This window comes from Musca vetustissima, unplaced genomic scaffold, assembly GCF_032173495.1.
Source record: "Musca vetustissima isolate MV318-11 ecotype Yass unplaced genomic scaffold, APGP_CSIRO_Mvet_v1 utg5888, whole genome shotgun sequence".
Lineage (NCBI taxonomy): Eukaryota > Metazoa > Arthropoda > Insecta > Diptera > Muscidae > Musca > Musca vetustissima.
Window position 1 is genome coordinate 122,757 of NW_026885167.1, and position 18,806 is coordinate 141,562.

Below are 18,806 nucleotides of genomic sequence, written 5' to 3' on the forward strand. Positions count from 1 at the left end.
TTCAAATGACTAAATTTACCCATACCTTAATTTTGAGGAATTTAAAATAACAATACCAAACAAAGAGTCCAGGGCAGGCCTTTCAATATATATTAACGGTTCAAAGGTGAAAGAAGATACAGCTGCGAGAGTTTTCTTTGAAGAAATTTTAATTGAGAACTTATACAAACGAAATAATAATTGTAGCATTTTTTGAAGAAGAGATTTTAGCAATTCTGAAAGTAGCCAAGTTGATCAAGGAACAGTGTACTAGTGACTCGGTACCGCTGACTATATTTGTTGATATCTCTAGAGTAGCTCATGTTTGTAAATTTGTTGTGCATTTACATTAGATATTTTTGCACGATTAACTTACTTTATGAGGATTTATTTATATTTGTTGTAAACCTACTATAACATAATGTAACATCAGAGCCTCGTAAGACCATACAATTGTATTACATAAGCATGGACTACCGACTCAAGACGACAATGACGTATGTAAAGTTTGATCAAACTCAAACGGTTCACATCTGATGTTGCTTTAAATTTAATGTAAATCAAAATAGGTTCAAATCTGACATTGATTTAAATTCGATGTAAATTGTGCAATGAAAACTTAAATTTGTCTATAAAAATTATTTATTAATTAATTATTTATATAAATTCATTCCTTAATATTAAAATTAATAATTAAATTTAAATTCGAAATTTCCACATTTCCGTTTACAACGGCCAACGTCAGCATCATTTTTCCCCAATTCAAATTAGTGTTGGCAACCACCCTTCCATTGCGTGTTAAAAACTTGCACACTACTAATCAGTTACCGGTTATTCATTAGCCATACTGTCATAATAAACATTTGCCGTAAAACGATCTACATAGCCCTAATAAACATCGGACATCGAAGAAAGTGCAAAGCAGATTGAATAAAAGTGCATATTTTTAACAAATTTAAGACAATTTACATAAATAAATGATAAAAATTCAATTCAAAACTGTTCAAACGTATATATTTTATAAAAATTTATTAAAAAATTATTGAAAAAGTATTCAAAACTCCAAATTATGCAAGTTTTTGTGGCGCTTTGATTAAACGGGGCAATGAACATCAAAAGAAAAACAAATAAAACTGTACTTGGTGGATGTGGTGGTGGTTGCTGCTGCCGTTGTTGTGCAGCAGTAGTGAGCAAGAACCAACAAATAAACGAAGGAGCAAGCGGACGTCAGAGCACCGCTCTTGTGCAATAAAGAGATAAAAAGACACAAACAGAAGAAAAAAACACGAAATCAGGACGCAATACATGTTCTCGTGAATGAACAAAGCGATAAATAATAATGTGAATGCAGTGCAGTGATCGTTTAAAGTTTCCCCTTTTCTTTGACCGAATGAAGGCATTGTAATTTTCGTGTGTCATAAGAAGAAAAAGAAGCAAGAGCCACAGAGTTACAAAACACTTTTTCGTTGAGCTTATAAATTCCCTTGAAGGAGGAGGTATGGCTCCCCAACAACAACCGCCACCTCACAATAACAGTGCCACCGCAGCAGCAACTGCTGTTGTGTCAGCAACGGCAGCGGTCACTGCAAATGTGACCGCCGAACCAAAACATTCCAACCAACCCTTTTACATATCAGCCCACACTTTGTGTCATAACAAACGCTTGAAGCAAAAACGTTCCAAATATGTGGAAATCTTTCGCAAAGCCCTAAAGCAAGCCGACAGGGTCAACCAATCTTCTGCGGCCCGCAATAGAAATAAGACTGATAAACGTCGTGAAAAGCTTAACTCGTTAAGAGCTGATGTTACCATTGACTTGCTGTCCGATGATGATGGGGTGCAGCAGGAGCCAGAAAGGCAGCATCAGCCCTCAACAATGCATGAAAATGTTTTTGTCGGTAAAATGTGCTTGGAAAGGGCAGCCATACTGGGCCTGATGCCAGTTGTGCGTATGACAAATGGACCAACAACAACGCCCCAAACTGAACCGCCACCCTTAGCACCGTTGAGTAAACAAAAGCAAACCGTAAATCTACAACAGCAACACCACCACCAACATAAGCCGAATCAAAGAAGATCATTGCAAATTCCACCACCACCAACGCCGCAACAATTATTAGCATCACAACAACAACACCAACTTTCACAGCTGCAGCAACAATATCTACGAAAACAACAACAGCAGCAGCTGCAGCAACAGCCGCCACCACGTAAACGTAAATCACGACCCCAGCGTCGCTCTTTACCAGTTGTACTCAATAATGAAAGTATTGTCCTTAGTGATGATAGTGATAGCGAACAAAGAACGATTATCGATTTGCAAAAACAACAACAACAATTTCTTAATCTACATTCGGATTTAGCTGTAATAATTCCTACCAACCAATCATCACCTTGTCAGCAAGCTTTCCCGGCTAATGTTGCAACAACAACAATTCCTGCCTCCTTACCTGCATCTACATCATTAGTATTACCAAATTCCATGCAAGTTGATGAAGATGTTACAATATCACTGGTACCACGTTCTCTTAATGCCACAACTTGTGCTCGTGCCACAAAGTCCTTAGTGTGCTCGATTAATAATAGTCCTATTAGTAGTATACAGTCATTGCCACAAGATCAACCAAAACAACAACAACAGCAACCACCACCACCATTTCCCATGCTACCGGATGAAACCACTGTGCATACAGTTATAGCAAATCGCATCTATGAATTATCGCTGACAAAATTACGTGAAGGCTTGGCATCCTGTGGCATACCCGAATTCAATGATGGCCAACAGAAAATCTCACCCACACGACGAAAAGGTATGGTGCAACCGCCACCCATTGTAACCCAGCCACAGGCTCCCATCTCATTGAAATTATCCAGTGATTTGAGTATATCATTGATCTCAGATGATGATGAAGACGATGGACAGCATCATCACAACAGCTACAACAACAATGAAGCATTACTCAGTCCCGCCTTTTTACAAAAGTTACCTGTTAATGTTTCGATAGCACCTGTCGTAACGATAACGCCACATGTAAATGGTGGATCACCATCGATGGTGGGTGGTGGTGGGCAAGCGGCTTTAGTGGATCCGAGAAAACTTAAATTTGGCTAAATTAGAAATATAATTTTTCAAAATTTCAAAAAAAAATATCTAAACAATATTTTGACACACTCGTGGGTTTAGGCCGCTGGAATAGGCTACAAATGGAAATAGAATTGAAGATACAGTCGAATTATCTTTGAGTCGGGACACAGTAGCACTAATTAATTCCATAACTGGAAGTCCCCATAAGTCGATTTTTTTGGATGTAATGGATGGAAGTTCGACTGCAACAATTTTACCAAAAAGACAGTAGCCAATATTGTAAAATTTTAAACTAAGCTTTTAAAACAAATTCAAAGCTTCTTAAGAAATTTGTATCTATTATTTATTATCATTTCACTTTTTTTAAAAAATCCCTCCATAACATTCCTATCTTAAAGAAGTTATACATATAGTTACAATTGGAATATTGTTTTCAAATTTCTATCAACATTTTTGCAAAAAAAAAAAAAAAAAAAAAAAAAAAAAGAAATTTAATTAAATAACAAATTATCAGAAGATAAAGATCAAAATTTATTTGCAAATTTGTTAAAAATGATTTTATAAAAAAGACGACACGAAAATAAATTCTGTGATTTTCCAAAAGAAAAATGTACATTTTCAAAACCTATGAAAATTAAAAAAAAAAAAAAAAACAAAAGAAAAAGAAAAACATTTACAAAATTTGCAACAAAATTCGAAGTCATGTTTTGTTTTTTAGAATCATATCGATTCTCTTTCCTTTCTCCACACAATCATGTTGTTAGTTCAATTTAATGTATATAAAAGTAGATTTACTCTCATATTTTTTATAAAACTGTATTAAGCTATTTTACAACACACTATGTATTTTTGGTTTATATATCTAATATTTTATATATAATAATATATAGAAGCCTCCCGTCATCATTTCTAATGCATTCCTACTCTACATCTCTTGTCGCAAGTATTCTTTGCCCTTCATATAGTTTAAGTAGAATCTTGTAGGGTTTTCTTCTATCGAATAGTTTTATTTAGAACTTTCTTTTATTTCGAAATATGTATTTTGAATTTTGAAAAATAGTTTTTTTATTACTTTCTTGAATGTGCAAAAAAAGAACGAACTACCTATCGTACAAAAAACAAATGCAAATATCTCTTTTTTATTGTTCTTACATATTCACATTATTTTTTTAATGGAAAACCGAAGACATATGCATATTTATGTATTTATAAGTGATATATAGTATATTATATAAGAAAAAAGTATTTATGGAATAAATTGAAATTTACTTTTACATTCTAAAAAAAATAGCTATTTTTTGTAATATTATCCCTATATTGACAAGATGTATTTACTTTAAATATGGACAATGTGATCGAATACATTCAGTCCAATCGTCAAAAATAATTCCGTGCGGAATTTCTTTCTTCTCCCTTTTCCCCAATTGTAAAGAAATTTCCCGCGGAATTCCCTTTTTTACATCTCATATTTTAATACTATTTTATGCAACAGTGTAAAATAGGAGTTAAAGGGAGAAAGGAGAAAAAGTAGGCATCATAAGAAATTAATTCTTGTAGGTCGAAGACAAATAAAACCCAATTGCAGCATTTAGTGTCAGTGATGGAATTACATTCTGACATTGCAAGTGGATTCTATAAAGGGAGCAAAGAGTCTTTTACTCGGTTTTGAAAAAAAAACGGAAAATGAGCTTAATTCGATGGACCACCAAAAAGGCCATCGCCGAATGGAAAAAGGTTTAGAACTCAATTTTTCACATTCATTTGCATAAAATAATTCATTCATTCTTCAAATTGCTTAAAATAGGTTTGGGCTGACCAAAAAAATATGTAAAGCAAAAAGCTGCACAGAATTTAAAATACAAAACAGGAACAGGAGGCGGCCCAAACAGGGAACAAAAATTATCAAGCACCGAAGAAGCTATCTATAATATTATTGAAATTAAATCTTCTGTAGAGGGTGTTGCAGTAAACTCTGTTGGTCTTGACGATGATGAAGAGACGCAGCGAATATTTAAGTACTGCCTGTGAAGAAACAGGATCAAAATGACTGTTTTCGACTCGCTATAGAAATATGACTGAAATTATTGGAATCGCTCTCGGCCCTTTAAAATTCGAAATGTGTTATTCATTGAAATGCCATCAATCTAATGATTTCCCTTTCTTCATAATGAAATCAAAATACCATGCTTTTTTTAATTATCACGACGTTGTCTCTATTTCGTATTAAAAAGGCATATTTTCTTAACATCTACATATATGTTAATATGTATGTATTTTACATAAAAAGTGAACTTAAAATTTATAACATACGTAACTAATTAACTACAATTACTGCATCTCTCATTTACGACGTCTATTACCTCCTGACTTTTTGCCAAAATCAATTTCACTACACAACAGAGGATTACTTGCTTTGCTTTCATACGCAGCCTTGGCAGATGAATTGAAATAACGTGGTTTCTTTGTGGATGCAGCTGACGATGATGACGAGGTAAGCGGCGTTGTAGCAATACGTTTTAATGCCTTCGGTACAATATATTCAGGAACATGTGATAAATGAGGTTGTACTTTAACTGTCTTGAGCGGTTTGTCATGGCGCAAAACTTGTAAATCACGTGTATTTTCACTAAAGAATGCCTTCAACTTTTCGCTATTGAAAATTTCTTGTTTAATTTCACGCACACGAGCCTCATGGACAGCGGTACGGGTTACAGCACGCCAGGCATCTTTGGCACGATAACGGAACGCCTCAACTTCTTCCATTTTAAATTGGTAGTTTCTAAAAAAAAAACAAGGAATAAAAAAATAATTTGTTTGCAATAGGATGTATTGAGTGGCTACTTACTTAATAACCTGTTCCTCGCTCATGTAGCCGGCCTTCAAACGCTCCTCCACTTCATCATTGATTTCCTTATCCTTAATGCTAACCATGGATAGTACGGTACCCTTGTTATTACCTCTGGCTGTGCGTCCAGCCCGATGAATATAAGAGCTAACATCTTTGGGGAAATCAAAATTGATGACATTGGTAACACATTGGAAATCAATGCCTCTTGATGCCCCAGATTCACGATCCGATTTATTGCGTCCAGGATTTTCCAACATATGCTCATCGGAGGCAATAATGAAATCGTATATGCCTTGATTAAATTGATTAATGGTGTGTATGCGAATTTTTGCTGGTAATTCCGAATTGAGGACACATGATTTTATGCTGAATTGTTCCAAAAATAATTTCAATCTGTAAGAATGAAAGAAATAAGAAGAATATTTAAAATGATCATTCATCGCAGAGAAAAATATTTTATTTTCGTGTAATTTGAGTCAGAGAGAAGATTAGATAGGTAAATCATCTGGAAGCCAACTGTGGTTCGGCACAGATGCTTCTTCTTTGTAATCGATAACAAGTTTTCATCATACAAATGGAAGGAATGTATAGTGGCGGTGGGCTAAATGATCAGTATTTTATTTCTTAAATTACGTTAATATGATCTGGATGTACATGATTAAAAAACTATATTTTTCCATAACATAATCTTAACATGTCGAATTTAAATAAATAAATTTATTTTTAAGAAATATTTTTTTTTTCAATGTCAGCTTATGCGTTACTATGTACGAAAAAAATGAAATTAATTGAAATCGTGAATATTTTAAAGAATATTTTTTCGAGGTCCTGGAAAGCGTTGACTCTTGAAAGTATATTTTTCAAGAACAAAGAAAACCGTAAATTATTTAAAGAATATTCTTCAAGGACCCCACGAAGTAGTGGCTTTTTTCAAGGACCTATGATATCGTTTTAGAGAAGGGAGAAGGTTTGGAAGCGTTTGAATTACTTGTCTTAATTTTTTTCCAATCTCAAAAGTTTGGATTTTTTTAATGGAGTTTCATTTGCAACAGCTTCATTTTGCAGATCGATTGATATATCTTCACGAGTTTAAAATAAAAATTTTAAATACAGCAAACCGCGCTATACGTTATCTTCCATAATAATATATTGGTTACGATCTAATATCGTACACGTATAAAATATTTTACAATTTGTATACTCACTTATAACAGCGATCCACGGTATTGACGAAAATAACATTTTTCCCGCGAACCAAACGAAGCTTCAGCAAAGCATATAAAATCGCCGGCTTATCTACTTCCTCAGCCAAAATGCGCTGATGTGATAACTGACTCTCTGGCACAAGTTCAGGCTCTTCAAGTTTTAAAATAACCGGATTATTCAAAATAATATTTTTCATATTCATAACATCTTCGGTTATTGTGGCCGATACCAAAACAGCTTGATAAATTGGTGGTAAATATTCGACCAACTTCTTTACATCTTTCTCAAAACCAAATGAGAATACCAAATCTGCCTCATCTACGACAAGAGTTTCTAAATGTTTCAAATCCATTGCACCCGATTGCATATGTGCCAAAACTTTGGCGGGTGTTGTTACAACAACATCAGGCCTCTCGGAGAGAACATGTCTTTGTGCCACCGTATCGCTGGACGACAAATCGACAACACGTAAAACTTTACCACATTTTTCACTCATTTGTTCCATGGCTTTACGTGTCTGCTGGCATAGTTCTTTACTGGGAGCCAGTACCAAAGCACTGATACATTGCTCGGCAGCATTCAACTTGGAATTGAGAATCTTTTGAATCAATGGTAAGGCAAAAGCAGCTGTCTTGCCAGAACCGGTGCGAGCCTTGACTATAACATCTTTACCTTCTAAAAGTAAAGGTATGGCGGCCTCCTGTATCAATGTGGGTTCACTCCAGCCCATTTTTGATATGGCCTACAAAATATTTGTAAAAATATATGTATTTAAAAATGTTAACAATTAAGCTTTTATACTGGGTTTTACCTTTATAATGCGATCATCCAATTCCATTTCATGGAATTGCTTTATTTTACGTTTCTCCGTCATAGTTTTATTTGCTTTTTTAACAATTTTTCCAAATCGAGGCGTTTTACCCACCACAAAACAATGCACGTTTTTATATGCTTCTTCTTCACAGAGAATGAAACTCATCGTAATTTATTAGCTACCATCTGTTATGATGCCATTTGATCACCGTTGCAAATAGTAAACAAATGCTATCAATTCAATGTGAATACGATCTTTCCTTCATTTGAAAACATAATTCATTTTTAAAAAATATATACAAATAAAAAAATTAAATATTAAAATATAGATTAACTTTTATCAACATGAAGAACTTTATAGTACGTTTACATTTATATTATATATATTATTATATTATTATTATTTATATTATTTTTCATTGCGCTCCGGTGATGTTACAAACTGTTGGATATAATAGGTTCGTTCGTTTACTTTCCCAGTAATATTTACTCAGTAAGAATTTGCAGAGAGTAAATACGAATTTTTCCTTCTCAAGAGAGAAAACTGCAAAAAGTAAACGAACAACATCCAGTAAAATATAGTTTCGACACAGCTGATTAAAACAACAAACAAATTCGCGCAAACTAAAAAGCAGCATTTTTATTAGAAAAATGGATAACAAGCGGAAAATTGATGTTGTTTGTTCCCCACAAACATTTTAAAGGGTTGCGACCTGTTATTCCTGTATCTGCAATTGATATGGGGGTGGACATAACCGATGGTGTTCCAGACATGTTAGGGATGCACACTTTTTTGTTTGGTTTTTGAACCTAAAAAATCGTTCGCCAATTACTCTTGTATTACCTTATTTTTAAATACTTGCGTTTTCTTCATCCATTTTGGTATTTAATGATACAAAATCATAATAAAATTCACAAAACAATCAATTTTCTTGAGAACAATTTTTTGTTTGTTTACAAAACATAACAAAACAGCTGATTAAATATCAGCTGATGGTACAAGAAAATTCTTACTGAGTAAATTTTCCTTGTAAGAATTTGCAAATACTCAGTAACACAACTGTCAAATCTGCTCTCTCAATTAACTCTCTTTTACTGGACTTTTGGGTAAACGAACAACATTTTGTAATAATTTGTATAAATTCGTACAAATTATTGAGTAAACGAACGAACCTAATATAAGGCACAAAGAGATACCCATGAAAAACTCATAAAATCTACAAAAGTCCCATGAAATATATTTATAACCGTGAATGTGGCAACATAAGGCCACTTTGAATTCCCCCCAAAACACTATCGAATAAACATATGTTTTGAAAAGTAGAAGAGTTGGAAAAACATAACACAAGACGCAAGCGGCTTATTTCACAACAATATTAAATTTAATTAATTAAAACATTTAGCTATTAAAGTTATTAAAGAAAATATGTCATCTATACGTTCACTGCGTCCATATTTGGCGGAAGGTTTGCGAGCCGCCGGAATTATGGGTACCGGTGACATTTTGGCGCAAACTGTTGTGGAGAAAAAGTCCCTTAAAGACGTCGATTTAATACGCACAGCAAAATATGGCTCACTGGGAATGCTGTTTGTCGGCCCAGTCCTCAAATTCTGGTTTGGTTTATTGGATCGTCAGATTAGAGGCCGTCAAGGTGTGCAACGTGCTCTAAAGAAAATGGCTGTAGATCAAGTGATAATGGCCCCCTCACTGAATTTAGCCATCGCCAGTATGGTGGGGTTAATCAATAATGAAAAACCTCAAGAAATAGCAGAACGTATTAAAACTCAATATCCGGATATAATGAAAACTAACTACATGATCTGGCCAGCAGTACAGATATTAAATTTTGGTTTAGTACCTCTGCGATATCAGGTGGTATTTGTACAGACAATAGCTGTATTTTGGAATTGTTTTGTTTCGCAAATGCTGAATGAAAAATTGGCCACAAAGACACCTCAGACTATCGAAGAACAAGGGAAGGTTTCATAAATTAGTACAATTTTTTAATTATGTTATTTTACGTAGTTTTTTATGTCCTATAGTTTTTTAATTAAATTATAAGATGATAATGACAAATACAACGTATATAGAATTGTATAAGATGAAATATGTTGACAAGTTCATATCATATTCCACATCTAAAAGTGGAGTTAAATTTTCGGAACATATTTTTCCATGTTAAGCATATTTTAAATTCATGATAAGAAGAATGCTTAAGACAAAAAATAAACAACTATTATATTTTTCATAAATTTAAATATTTGTATTAAATTACTTATAAATTTATAATAGACACAAATTAAGTGTAATATGCACAATTTACATAAAATCGGACGAAATTCTGAACATGTTTGATTAAAACATATGAAATGTCTAGTCTCAATTTCGAAATTTCGTCCCAATCGTTTTCCGTGCAAAATATCTTCTCAGTGGCACACACATTGGATGTATGGTGCACTATTTGAATAAAATCGGAGCTATGGAAGTTATATCTGAAACGATTTAAGTCAACCCTAACACACGTAATTCTTGACTCAGTCGCACACACATTATTTTAGCTGCACCAAATTTCATTCGGATCACAAATGTGACCTGTATATTATTTGCAATAATGCATAGAGAGGCAAACAAATGGGCGAACATACTAATAAGGTGAGTATAGGTAAATATGGGTTTACTTGTGTAGAAGTAAAAACGTCTTTAAGTTTAGCCAGGACTAACATTTATAACCTCCATCTTTAGGTGGATGCAATCGTTCGGCACCTTTTTTAATTCATATCCAATATGTACCTAATTTGAGCCAATTTGGTTAAAAAACCCGAATAATGACGATACGTTTATAAGGGGACAATTTTAAAAATTGGACCAATGTTGAATTTCAGCGAGAATTGAAAATAATAGGTTCTTTCGTTTACTTTTCCAGTAACATTTATTCAGTAAGAATTTGCAAAGAGTAAATACGAATTTTTCGTTCTCATGAGGGAAAATTGCAAGAAGTAAACGAACAACATCCAATAAAAATATTGTATCGATACAGCTGATTAAAACAACAAACAATTTGTCGCAAAAAAGGAGCATTTTTGTTAGAAAAATAGACAAATTGATATTGTTTATAAATACTTAAGTTTGTTTTCACCTATTTTAATGTTTAATCATACAAAATAAAAATAAAATTCATAAAACAATCATCTTGCTACAGAACAATTTTGTTTTTTGTTTACAAAAAATAACAAAGCAGCTGATGGTACAAGAAAATTCTAATTCTTTGTTAATTTTCCTTGTAAGATTTTGCAAATACTCAGTAACGCAACTGTCAAATTTGCTCTCTCAATTCACCCTCTTTTGCTGGACTTTTTGGTAAAGGAACGAACCTAATAGTAAAAAACGAAAATTGGAATGTACCGTTATTAGGAGACTATCGTCAAAAATTTACCAATACTGAAAATTTTTAGTAAGATCCAATGTGATTAAATATAAATCAAAATTGTTTTCGATTTACAATTTTCTCTTTGAAATTGTTTTTAGTTGTCCCATTAAATACAATTGAAAAGTTTTCAATTTTCAGGTTTATTTTATAAAAAGGGAGATATTTTCTGAGAGTCACTGTATAATAATGTTAATACGTTATTAATTCACTTGTGAATGGCAAATAAAAGACAATACTGGACCATATGTTTATTTGTTTACCCAATTTAATTCGTCACTTTCCCGGATTCCTCACGCCGTTTCATCAACGTTCCATCTCATATGGGACTTTTTATACCGGAAGATTAAAATATTTCTATTAAATTTGTATTATTTTTAAGGATATATCTTCAAGGAGAAGAAAAACACGGGTTTACATTTAAGCTTATGTCATAAATCATCCTACTCTATTTAATTCGTGTATTCCAAAAAGGCTGTGTTGCTTCGAAGGCAGCATATTTTATTACGCTTTAGGATGTCCAATGTTCGTGAAATCTTAACACTACAGTTTGGTAACTATGCCAATTATGTGGGAACCCATTGGTGGAATATACAGGTGGGTTATTAATAATGAAATTCTGTCAATGAGTTCTGAATAAAATTTTCTCCATATTTAACAAAAGGAATCTGGATTTACCTATGATAGCGGTGCTGAACCGTCAGAAATAAGTCATGATGTGTTGTATAGAGAGGGAGTTAATCATAATGTAAGTTACTTTAGAAAAATATTTATTATTTACATTACAGAAACTGAATGTGTTTCTCTATTTCCTTTACAGAGACAAACCACCTATACACCACGTTTGCTACTTGTCGACTTAGACGGTTCCTTGAAACATTTACCACGTGAAGGTGAATTATATGGCAACAGTTTAAAACGAGACATTCATGAGAAATTATTCGGGAAAGAAGGTGATGATGAAAATACCGAAGAACATGAATCGGTTAAAAAGCTCAAAGAGGATATAGCATGGCAGCCATCGGATGTTGAAATCGTGGCTGAAAAAGAAGCCGCAAAACATGAATTTCAAGAGGATTTAGATAATGCTGCCACCACATTAGAGGAGAAAAAGTACAATCTAGCCGATAATGTTGATTCATGGGCAGATTTTCTATATGGTCGTTATCATCCACGTACTGTACATGTTGTTAAACAATATCGTCATGATGTGGAGAAACAAACATTCGATACTTTCGGCAGTGGTGTTCAGTTGTGGAGAACAGAACAATTCGAAGAAGATTTTTGTGATCGTATACGACAATATGTTGAAGAATGTGATTTTATGCAGGGGTTTCAAACGCTATTCGATGCATTTAATGGTTTTGGTGGTATGGCCACACAGTGTCTGGAACATTTAAATGATGAATATGGTAAAGCCAATTTGGCAATACCTTTATATACGCCGAAAAATATGCATTATGAAAATGCAGGTAAGTAAACGAAAATGTTGAGGCAAAAATAATAATATACTCTAGACTTTATGGATGCATATTTTATATTACATCTGTTGGATGAAAGGGATTGAGGGCTTGTTCGCGTATTATTTTGAATGACAATTATGGAACGTCACATACTTTTTAAAATTCACTAAGGGTATCAATTAAGTACGAAATCGAAAAAATCCATAACATTCCATTTAAAAGGAGATTCTGTCGCGTAGCCGAATTTGACATCTGTCTATAGGAAAATTTTTTTATTATCCAACCCAAAAAAATGTTTCGGATTCTGTCATGTATCCGATTTTGGCATTCATCCATAGCAGAAAGTACATAAAAGGGTCCCAGTGGAATTTTGAACGTTTCCACGACAGAGGGGTCTACGATCCGAAACGACCCGAGTTTTTCTCGGAAAACGTCTGTCTCCTCAGCCAATAGGGCTGCTACAACAACAACAAAAGTGGAATTTTGAAACCCCTTATTTAAATTGATATCCATATTGCCTTCAGGAAGTGGTAAAATACACGGTTCTCAGCGGAACTTTGATTTTGAAATCCCATATATAAGGATGTATGGTATTCTCCATAGAAATAAAATAAATAAAAAGTGTTAAAAATTCAAGACGACCAGCGAGCGGGCCATAGACATGACTTGTTTCAAATTTGGTTTAATTTTAAGGAAGGCTATAAAAATTTAAAATTGTTCCACAATTTTTATTAGTTAGAAAAATAATTTTTATTGATTAACTTTTCGTTATTTATAGATGAAGCCATGTCGGATTCAATACGTGTGGTAAATAGCGCCTTGACTTTTAGCCAACTTATCGAACAGGCCAATCTCTTTGTACCACTAAGCACACAAGATCGTGTTTGGCGTCAGCTGGGATCTCCGCGTAAATTCAATTCCATCGAATTCCGACCGGACAATCTTTACCAAACATCAGCGGTGTTGGCCTCTTATCTGGATACAATTTCCTTACGTTATCGACTCAAAGAAGCACCAGCTTCAAATACTTTGGCAGGATTTTGTGGTGATATGACCAATTATGGACGAAAATTTGCTGCAGCAGCTTTTAATCTTCCATTTGCAATGCAATATAATATGGACCTTATCGATTGTTTGGATAAATTTGAAGGTCCATTGTTTACACAATTAACGCCAAATTGTAAAGTGGGTAGCGATTATGTTATACAATCGTTGTGTGTCCGCGGTATATCCAACGATCGCTTGAAACGACCACGCGAAGCAGGCAATACGGAACAAATGCGTATGGCAGCATATCGTTGCGAAAGTGTATCGGAAATGTTCCAATTATATCTGCAATGTTCCAATCATGCTGGAATGGCTCATGTAACATCGATAAAATCGCCTATGCCAACACGTCTACCATATCCCGATGAAATATTTGCCGATCATTTAACTACCTCAGGTTTTATACATCCTACGGAAAAAAGACCGGAAGATAAACGTGTTAACACAGTGCCATGTGTTGCATCTATACAATCATCAAGTGAATTGGGTGATACCTTGGAGACACTACATCGTGAGGCGAAACGTATTAAAATTGCAAAATTGCATCGTTTCAAGGCAGCCGGTTTGGAAGATGATGATTATGTTGAAGTTCTTGAGAGTTTGTTACAATTTAAAGATAATTATGAGGATAATTTTGAATTATAGCCCCATAAACGTTGTCTCGTTGAAGACAAAAAGGAGGAACAGTACATAAATGCAATGTGTACAGGATCATTTAAGAAATTAAAACTATGTTTAAATTATTGATTTATGCATGTGAGCAAATCAAAGAGAGGACTATATAAAGTTGAACTGATGTGAAACCTTTTGGAATATCAATAATAAAGTTTGATATTTATTTATAAAATTTATTTTTTTAAAGTGAATACTAAAGGTAATTAGAACTGATATGAAGCCTTTTGAATTTCACCTGTAAAGCTTTATAATACTCTTACTTACATTTGAGCGATTGTAAAAATAAAAAACAACAACGTATTCTTCCTTTCAAAGTAGAATTTTATTTAATTTAAATTTCATTTAGATCCACTATTATTCTCATAACACATACAATTTGCATAGGTTTTTGTTTTTGTTTGTTTCTTAGTTTTGAACTTACAATTTAATAATTTATATAGTTTTTGTCCCATCTGACAATAAAGACCGTACTCCGGTATATGTTTTTTTCTTGTATATTTCTAAACTTTATCTACATCTTGTTGTTGCTGTAAAACTTCATCCATTACCTTTGTGGTGGTGAAACGTTTATTTGGACGATTTGTGGACGGTGAAGTTGACGAACTACCCGCCTCACTGCTTGAGGAATGTTGTTGTGTTGGGGCCTGAGCGGGAACCAATAGAAATTCATTGAATAAAAAATCGGCGTCCATTGATTGGGTTTTGCCATGGAAACTGCGTGTTATACGTTTGGGTGGCTCAATAAATTTTTCTTTGACAATTAAGGCGCCCGGGCGAGGACTGGCTGGGCCACTGGCTGAACCCATTTCTGTAGGCATTGTTATGGGGCGAAATATTGCCGATTGTGAGGCTTTATGTTGTGGTGAACCACCACCGGACGATGGTGGTGGTGAGGTTTTCAAATTTATACATGACTGCGTTAGATTGACATCAACAAAATCCTCCACATTATTTGGCACTCTCTTCAGGGTATTGCTTTCGAAGGGAAAATTGGAATTAGATGTGGATTGTGTTAGATTTTCGAATTTCCTCAAACGGGCATCTTGTTTCAATTGCAAACTGTTCGGTTGGGGTATATTGATGGAGGCATGCAAGGCAGCATAGTCCTTTTGGCGATCGATATCGCCACTTTCAAAAAGACTTATTTGTTTTTGGATTTTTGGTGAAATAGTATCGGATGCTTTGCGTATACTTAGCAGGGGTGGTACAGGATCACCACATGTTTGGGGTCCTGCACTTAAGGGGGCTTCATCATCGACGCTGCAACAGCAAGGTACTTTGGGTTCATTTTCATCTAAACGTTTATTGCGCATACTGCTAAAGAGTTCGGTTGATTGTTCGGCATCATCATCGGGTGGTTGATCAGATTCCGCATGACCTTCACAACAATAACACATTTCCAATTGAGGAGCCTCGTCGTGGGGTAATGATGGTGTGGTAGCAGCCGAAGGTGTGGCATCTTCATCATCAAAGCCCTAAGGACGATAAACAAAAAATATTTATTTCCATAATTGCCTCAAAAAATCTATTACAACTTACATCCACGGACAATGTCAACGATCCTTTATTCGCGACAATACTTAAATCCATATTAAAGCTAACCGGTGTTAAACAGGCACTTTTTCCACCTCCCGGACCACCTCCACCACCACCACCAATGGTACCCATATTAAATTCCGTATCATTGCTATCCAAGCTATCCAAATTCATTGGTGTGTAAACGCTAACCGTATTCAAATCACCATCCAATCGAGGAAAGAATCGTGCCAATTTCGCTGCCGTAGCCGATGATGCAGGCAGACTATAATTCCCACCCTCATTACTGGTCAAACTAATCGACATCTCACAGCTGGGTGTTTCCTGGGAATATGTATCCGATATAGCCGGTGATGATGGTTCCGTAATGCTACTTGCAATACTGGATTGTTTACTCCATACTTTAGGAATAGAAGAAGTGGGGCAAAGAAATCTTCATAATTTAGCAATTTCAAATATTGCTTGGAAGTTATGTTGGAAATCATAGGCATACCATTTAGATTTTGATGTAAACAATATTAAAATTGTAGTTTTGTTTTATAAAAAATATATTTTGCTTTTATTTATTTTTTTTGTGATTTGGCAGAAGAAATTAGAAACGGGCATCGGTGCTTTAAACTAAAACAAATAAAAGTGTATTTATTGCAAAAAGCATGCAAAATATATTGAGAAATAGTTTTTAGTGCAAGATAATAATAATGAAATGATTTCTTTTAAAAATCAGGACCCTAACAACTTCGCCTACCCTCTTATGATATATCACAAAATAGCAAAGATTAATTTAAAATTCTGGAAAAAATGAATCGTAATATTTCTTTCAATCTTAAATCAAATTCGAAGATGGGACCCATCAGTCCACACCTTCTAGTACCTCCCACACAATGTAATACTCCATAAAGTTGTGTTACATATATTAAATTGAGCACAAATTTAATAATCTTCTATCAATGTAAATATCGGATTACATACACACTGTGTTTGACCTAGAAGTATGTTATAATTTTCTTTACAAACCACCAGCAGAAAGACAAAGTTGTCGTTTTTAAAAAATCAATTTTTGTGTGGTTTTTCATTTTCAGGTAATAGGTGCCCAGCACTGAACAGTATGTTTCGGAACATCACTAAATTTAAATGCAAATAACTCGGCGACTACTTAACCGATTTTTAAAAAATTTGCACCAATGAGTCGAGGGATTTCTAAATTTTTGGCATTGTGTGAAAGTTCAATGATATTTTAATCCACTATATCGACTATTTAAGAATATGTAAAGAAGGTAGGCACAACCTTTGTTCGATTTGCACGGTCAGTTTTTTTTTACTCTCAGCCTTAGTGAGAATTTTTACAACGGTGTTAGAAAGAGGACATGTATTGCTTTCGCATGAACTAGGATTATTCACTTCGGTCAAAAATTAACAAAATGACAGACGTTTGAAAAATTTTTTATGGAAAATCGGCTATTTTTGACTACAGCCTTAGTTAAAAAAAAACAGTAAGGAAAGTAGTAAAGTCGGACTTGACTGACTATATGAAGATATATATATATATATATGGGAGCTATATCTAAATATGTACCGATTTTCACGAAACTTAGCAATTGAATTAAAATCGGACGAAAATATATATATGGGAGCTATATCAAAATCAGGACCGATTTTCACGAAGCTTAGCAGACATTATTCTAGACTCAATTTAGTACGCTATGCCAAATTTCGCGTAAATCGAAAAATATATAGGGACATTGGTGCACCATTTATATAAAATCGGACGAAATTAAATATGGGAGCTATATCTAAATCTGAACCGATTTTCACAAAACTTAGCACATGTGATTCTAGACCCAACTCAGTACGTTATGCCAAATTTCTTTCGAATCGTAAGATATGAAGGACTTCGAAGCACCATTTCTATTAAATCGGTCGAAAATAAAATTAGCTACCCCACAAAATGGAAAAAATGTTTATGAAAATTAATTTTATAATATAATGCGAACTAACTATTCGATTTCAACTAAACTCTGAAAAACCTAATATTTTATCGAAAACCTGTATAATGTTGGAAGATGGGACTCATTAGTCCACTCCTTCCTATATCTCCCCTACAAAGGATCAATATTTCGAAAACTTGTAAATCTCAAATGAAGCGAACGCAATAGCCAATTTCATCCAAACTCTGCACAACACAATGTTTTTACCAATCCTATCGGTCCTCTTTCCTGGTACCTCTCACACAAAGTATCAACATATTGAATATTCATAAATCTAATATAAAGCGAATGGAATGTCCGATTTGGTCCAAACTGTGCACATCGTAATATTTCATTCAAACTTAAATCTATTTCGAATATGGGGAATATCGGTTCGCTCCTTCTGGTACTTCCCCCCAAAATGGTCTAAATTCTGCTGAAGATTAATTGGGAACAAACCATCGGATTTAACCAAACTTTGACACCCTAATATTTTAACTAAACCTGTATAATGTTGCAAGATGGGACTTATCGGTCCACTCCTTCTAGCTCCCCTCCTACAAAGGGTGAATATTTTGAATGCTTTTAAATCTCATAAGCTCATATCCATCAAGAATTCTCAAATTATGTATTTGCAGATGTGTCTTCTTTCTAAGTACTTTTGACCGCAGTTTTATTGGGCGGATTTGAACACGGCTGGTTTCAGTAGATTCAGCACGTAAAAAAACTAAAATCACGCGGAGTTCAACCCAATAAATAGGATTT

The 18,806-nt window shown here is 34.2% G+C and overlaps 4 protein-coding genes across 4 annotated transcripts in view; 2 read left to right on the plus strand and 2 right to left on the minus strand.

The window, feature by feature from the left end:
* Positions 1-5,398: 5,398 nt before the first annotated feature.
* LOC133332308 (probable ATP-dependent RNA helicase DDX56) lies at positions 5,399-8,021 on the minus strand. The gene is made up of 4 exons (XM_061540711.1): positions 7,930-8,021; positions 7,118-7,860; positions 5,910-6,305; positions 5,399-5,843 (listed from the first exon to the last, which is right to left on the minus strand). The coding sequence occupies exons 1-4, from the start codon at positions 7,990-7,992 to the stop codon at positions 5,405-5,407; spliced, it is 1,641 nt and encodes a 546-aa protein (XP_061396695.1). The 5' UTR covers positions 7,993-8,021; the 3' UTR covers positions 5,399-5,404.
* Positions 8,022-9,357: 1,336 nt separating this feature from the next.
* Positions 9,358-9,921, plus strand: LOC133332294 (mpv17-like protein). The gene has a single exon (XM_061540695.1). The coding sequence runs from the start codon at positions 9,358-9,360 to the stop codon at positions 9,919-9,921; it is 564 nt and encodes a 187-aa protein (XP_061396679.1).
* A 1,951-nt stretch (positions 9,922-11,872) lies between these two features.
* LOC133332293 (protein misato) lies at positions 11,873-14,518 on the plus strand. Its single transcript, XM_061540694.1, has 4 exons — positions 11,873-11,953; positions 12,021-12,104; positions 12,177-12,828; positions 13,598-14,518. Exons 1-4 carry the CDS (start codon positions 11,873-11,875, stop codon positions 14,509-14,511), a joined length of 1,731 nt encoding a protein of 576 aa, XP_061396678.1. The 3' UTR covers positions 14,512-14,518.
* A 494-nt stretch (positions 14,519-15,012) lies between these two features.
* The window catches only part of LOC133332295 (inositol hexakisphosphate and diphosphoinositol-pentakisphosphate kinase), a 37,543-nt gene continuing 33,749 nt past the window's right edge, over positions 15,013-18,806 (minus strand). Inside the window, exons 18-19 of the mRNA XM_061540696.1 lie at positions 16,081-16,478; positions 15,013-16,016 (exon numbers count right to left, since the gene is read on the minus strand). Coding sequence (XP_061396680.1) covers positions 15,042-16,016; positions 16,081-16,478 — 1,373 coding nt within the window. The 3' untranslated portion in view covers positions 15,013-15,041. The remainder of the gene's footprint in view (positions 16,017-16,080; positions 16,479-18,806) is intronic.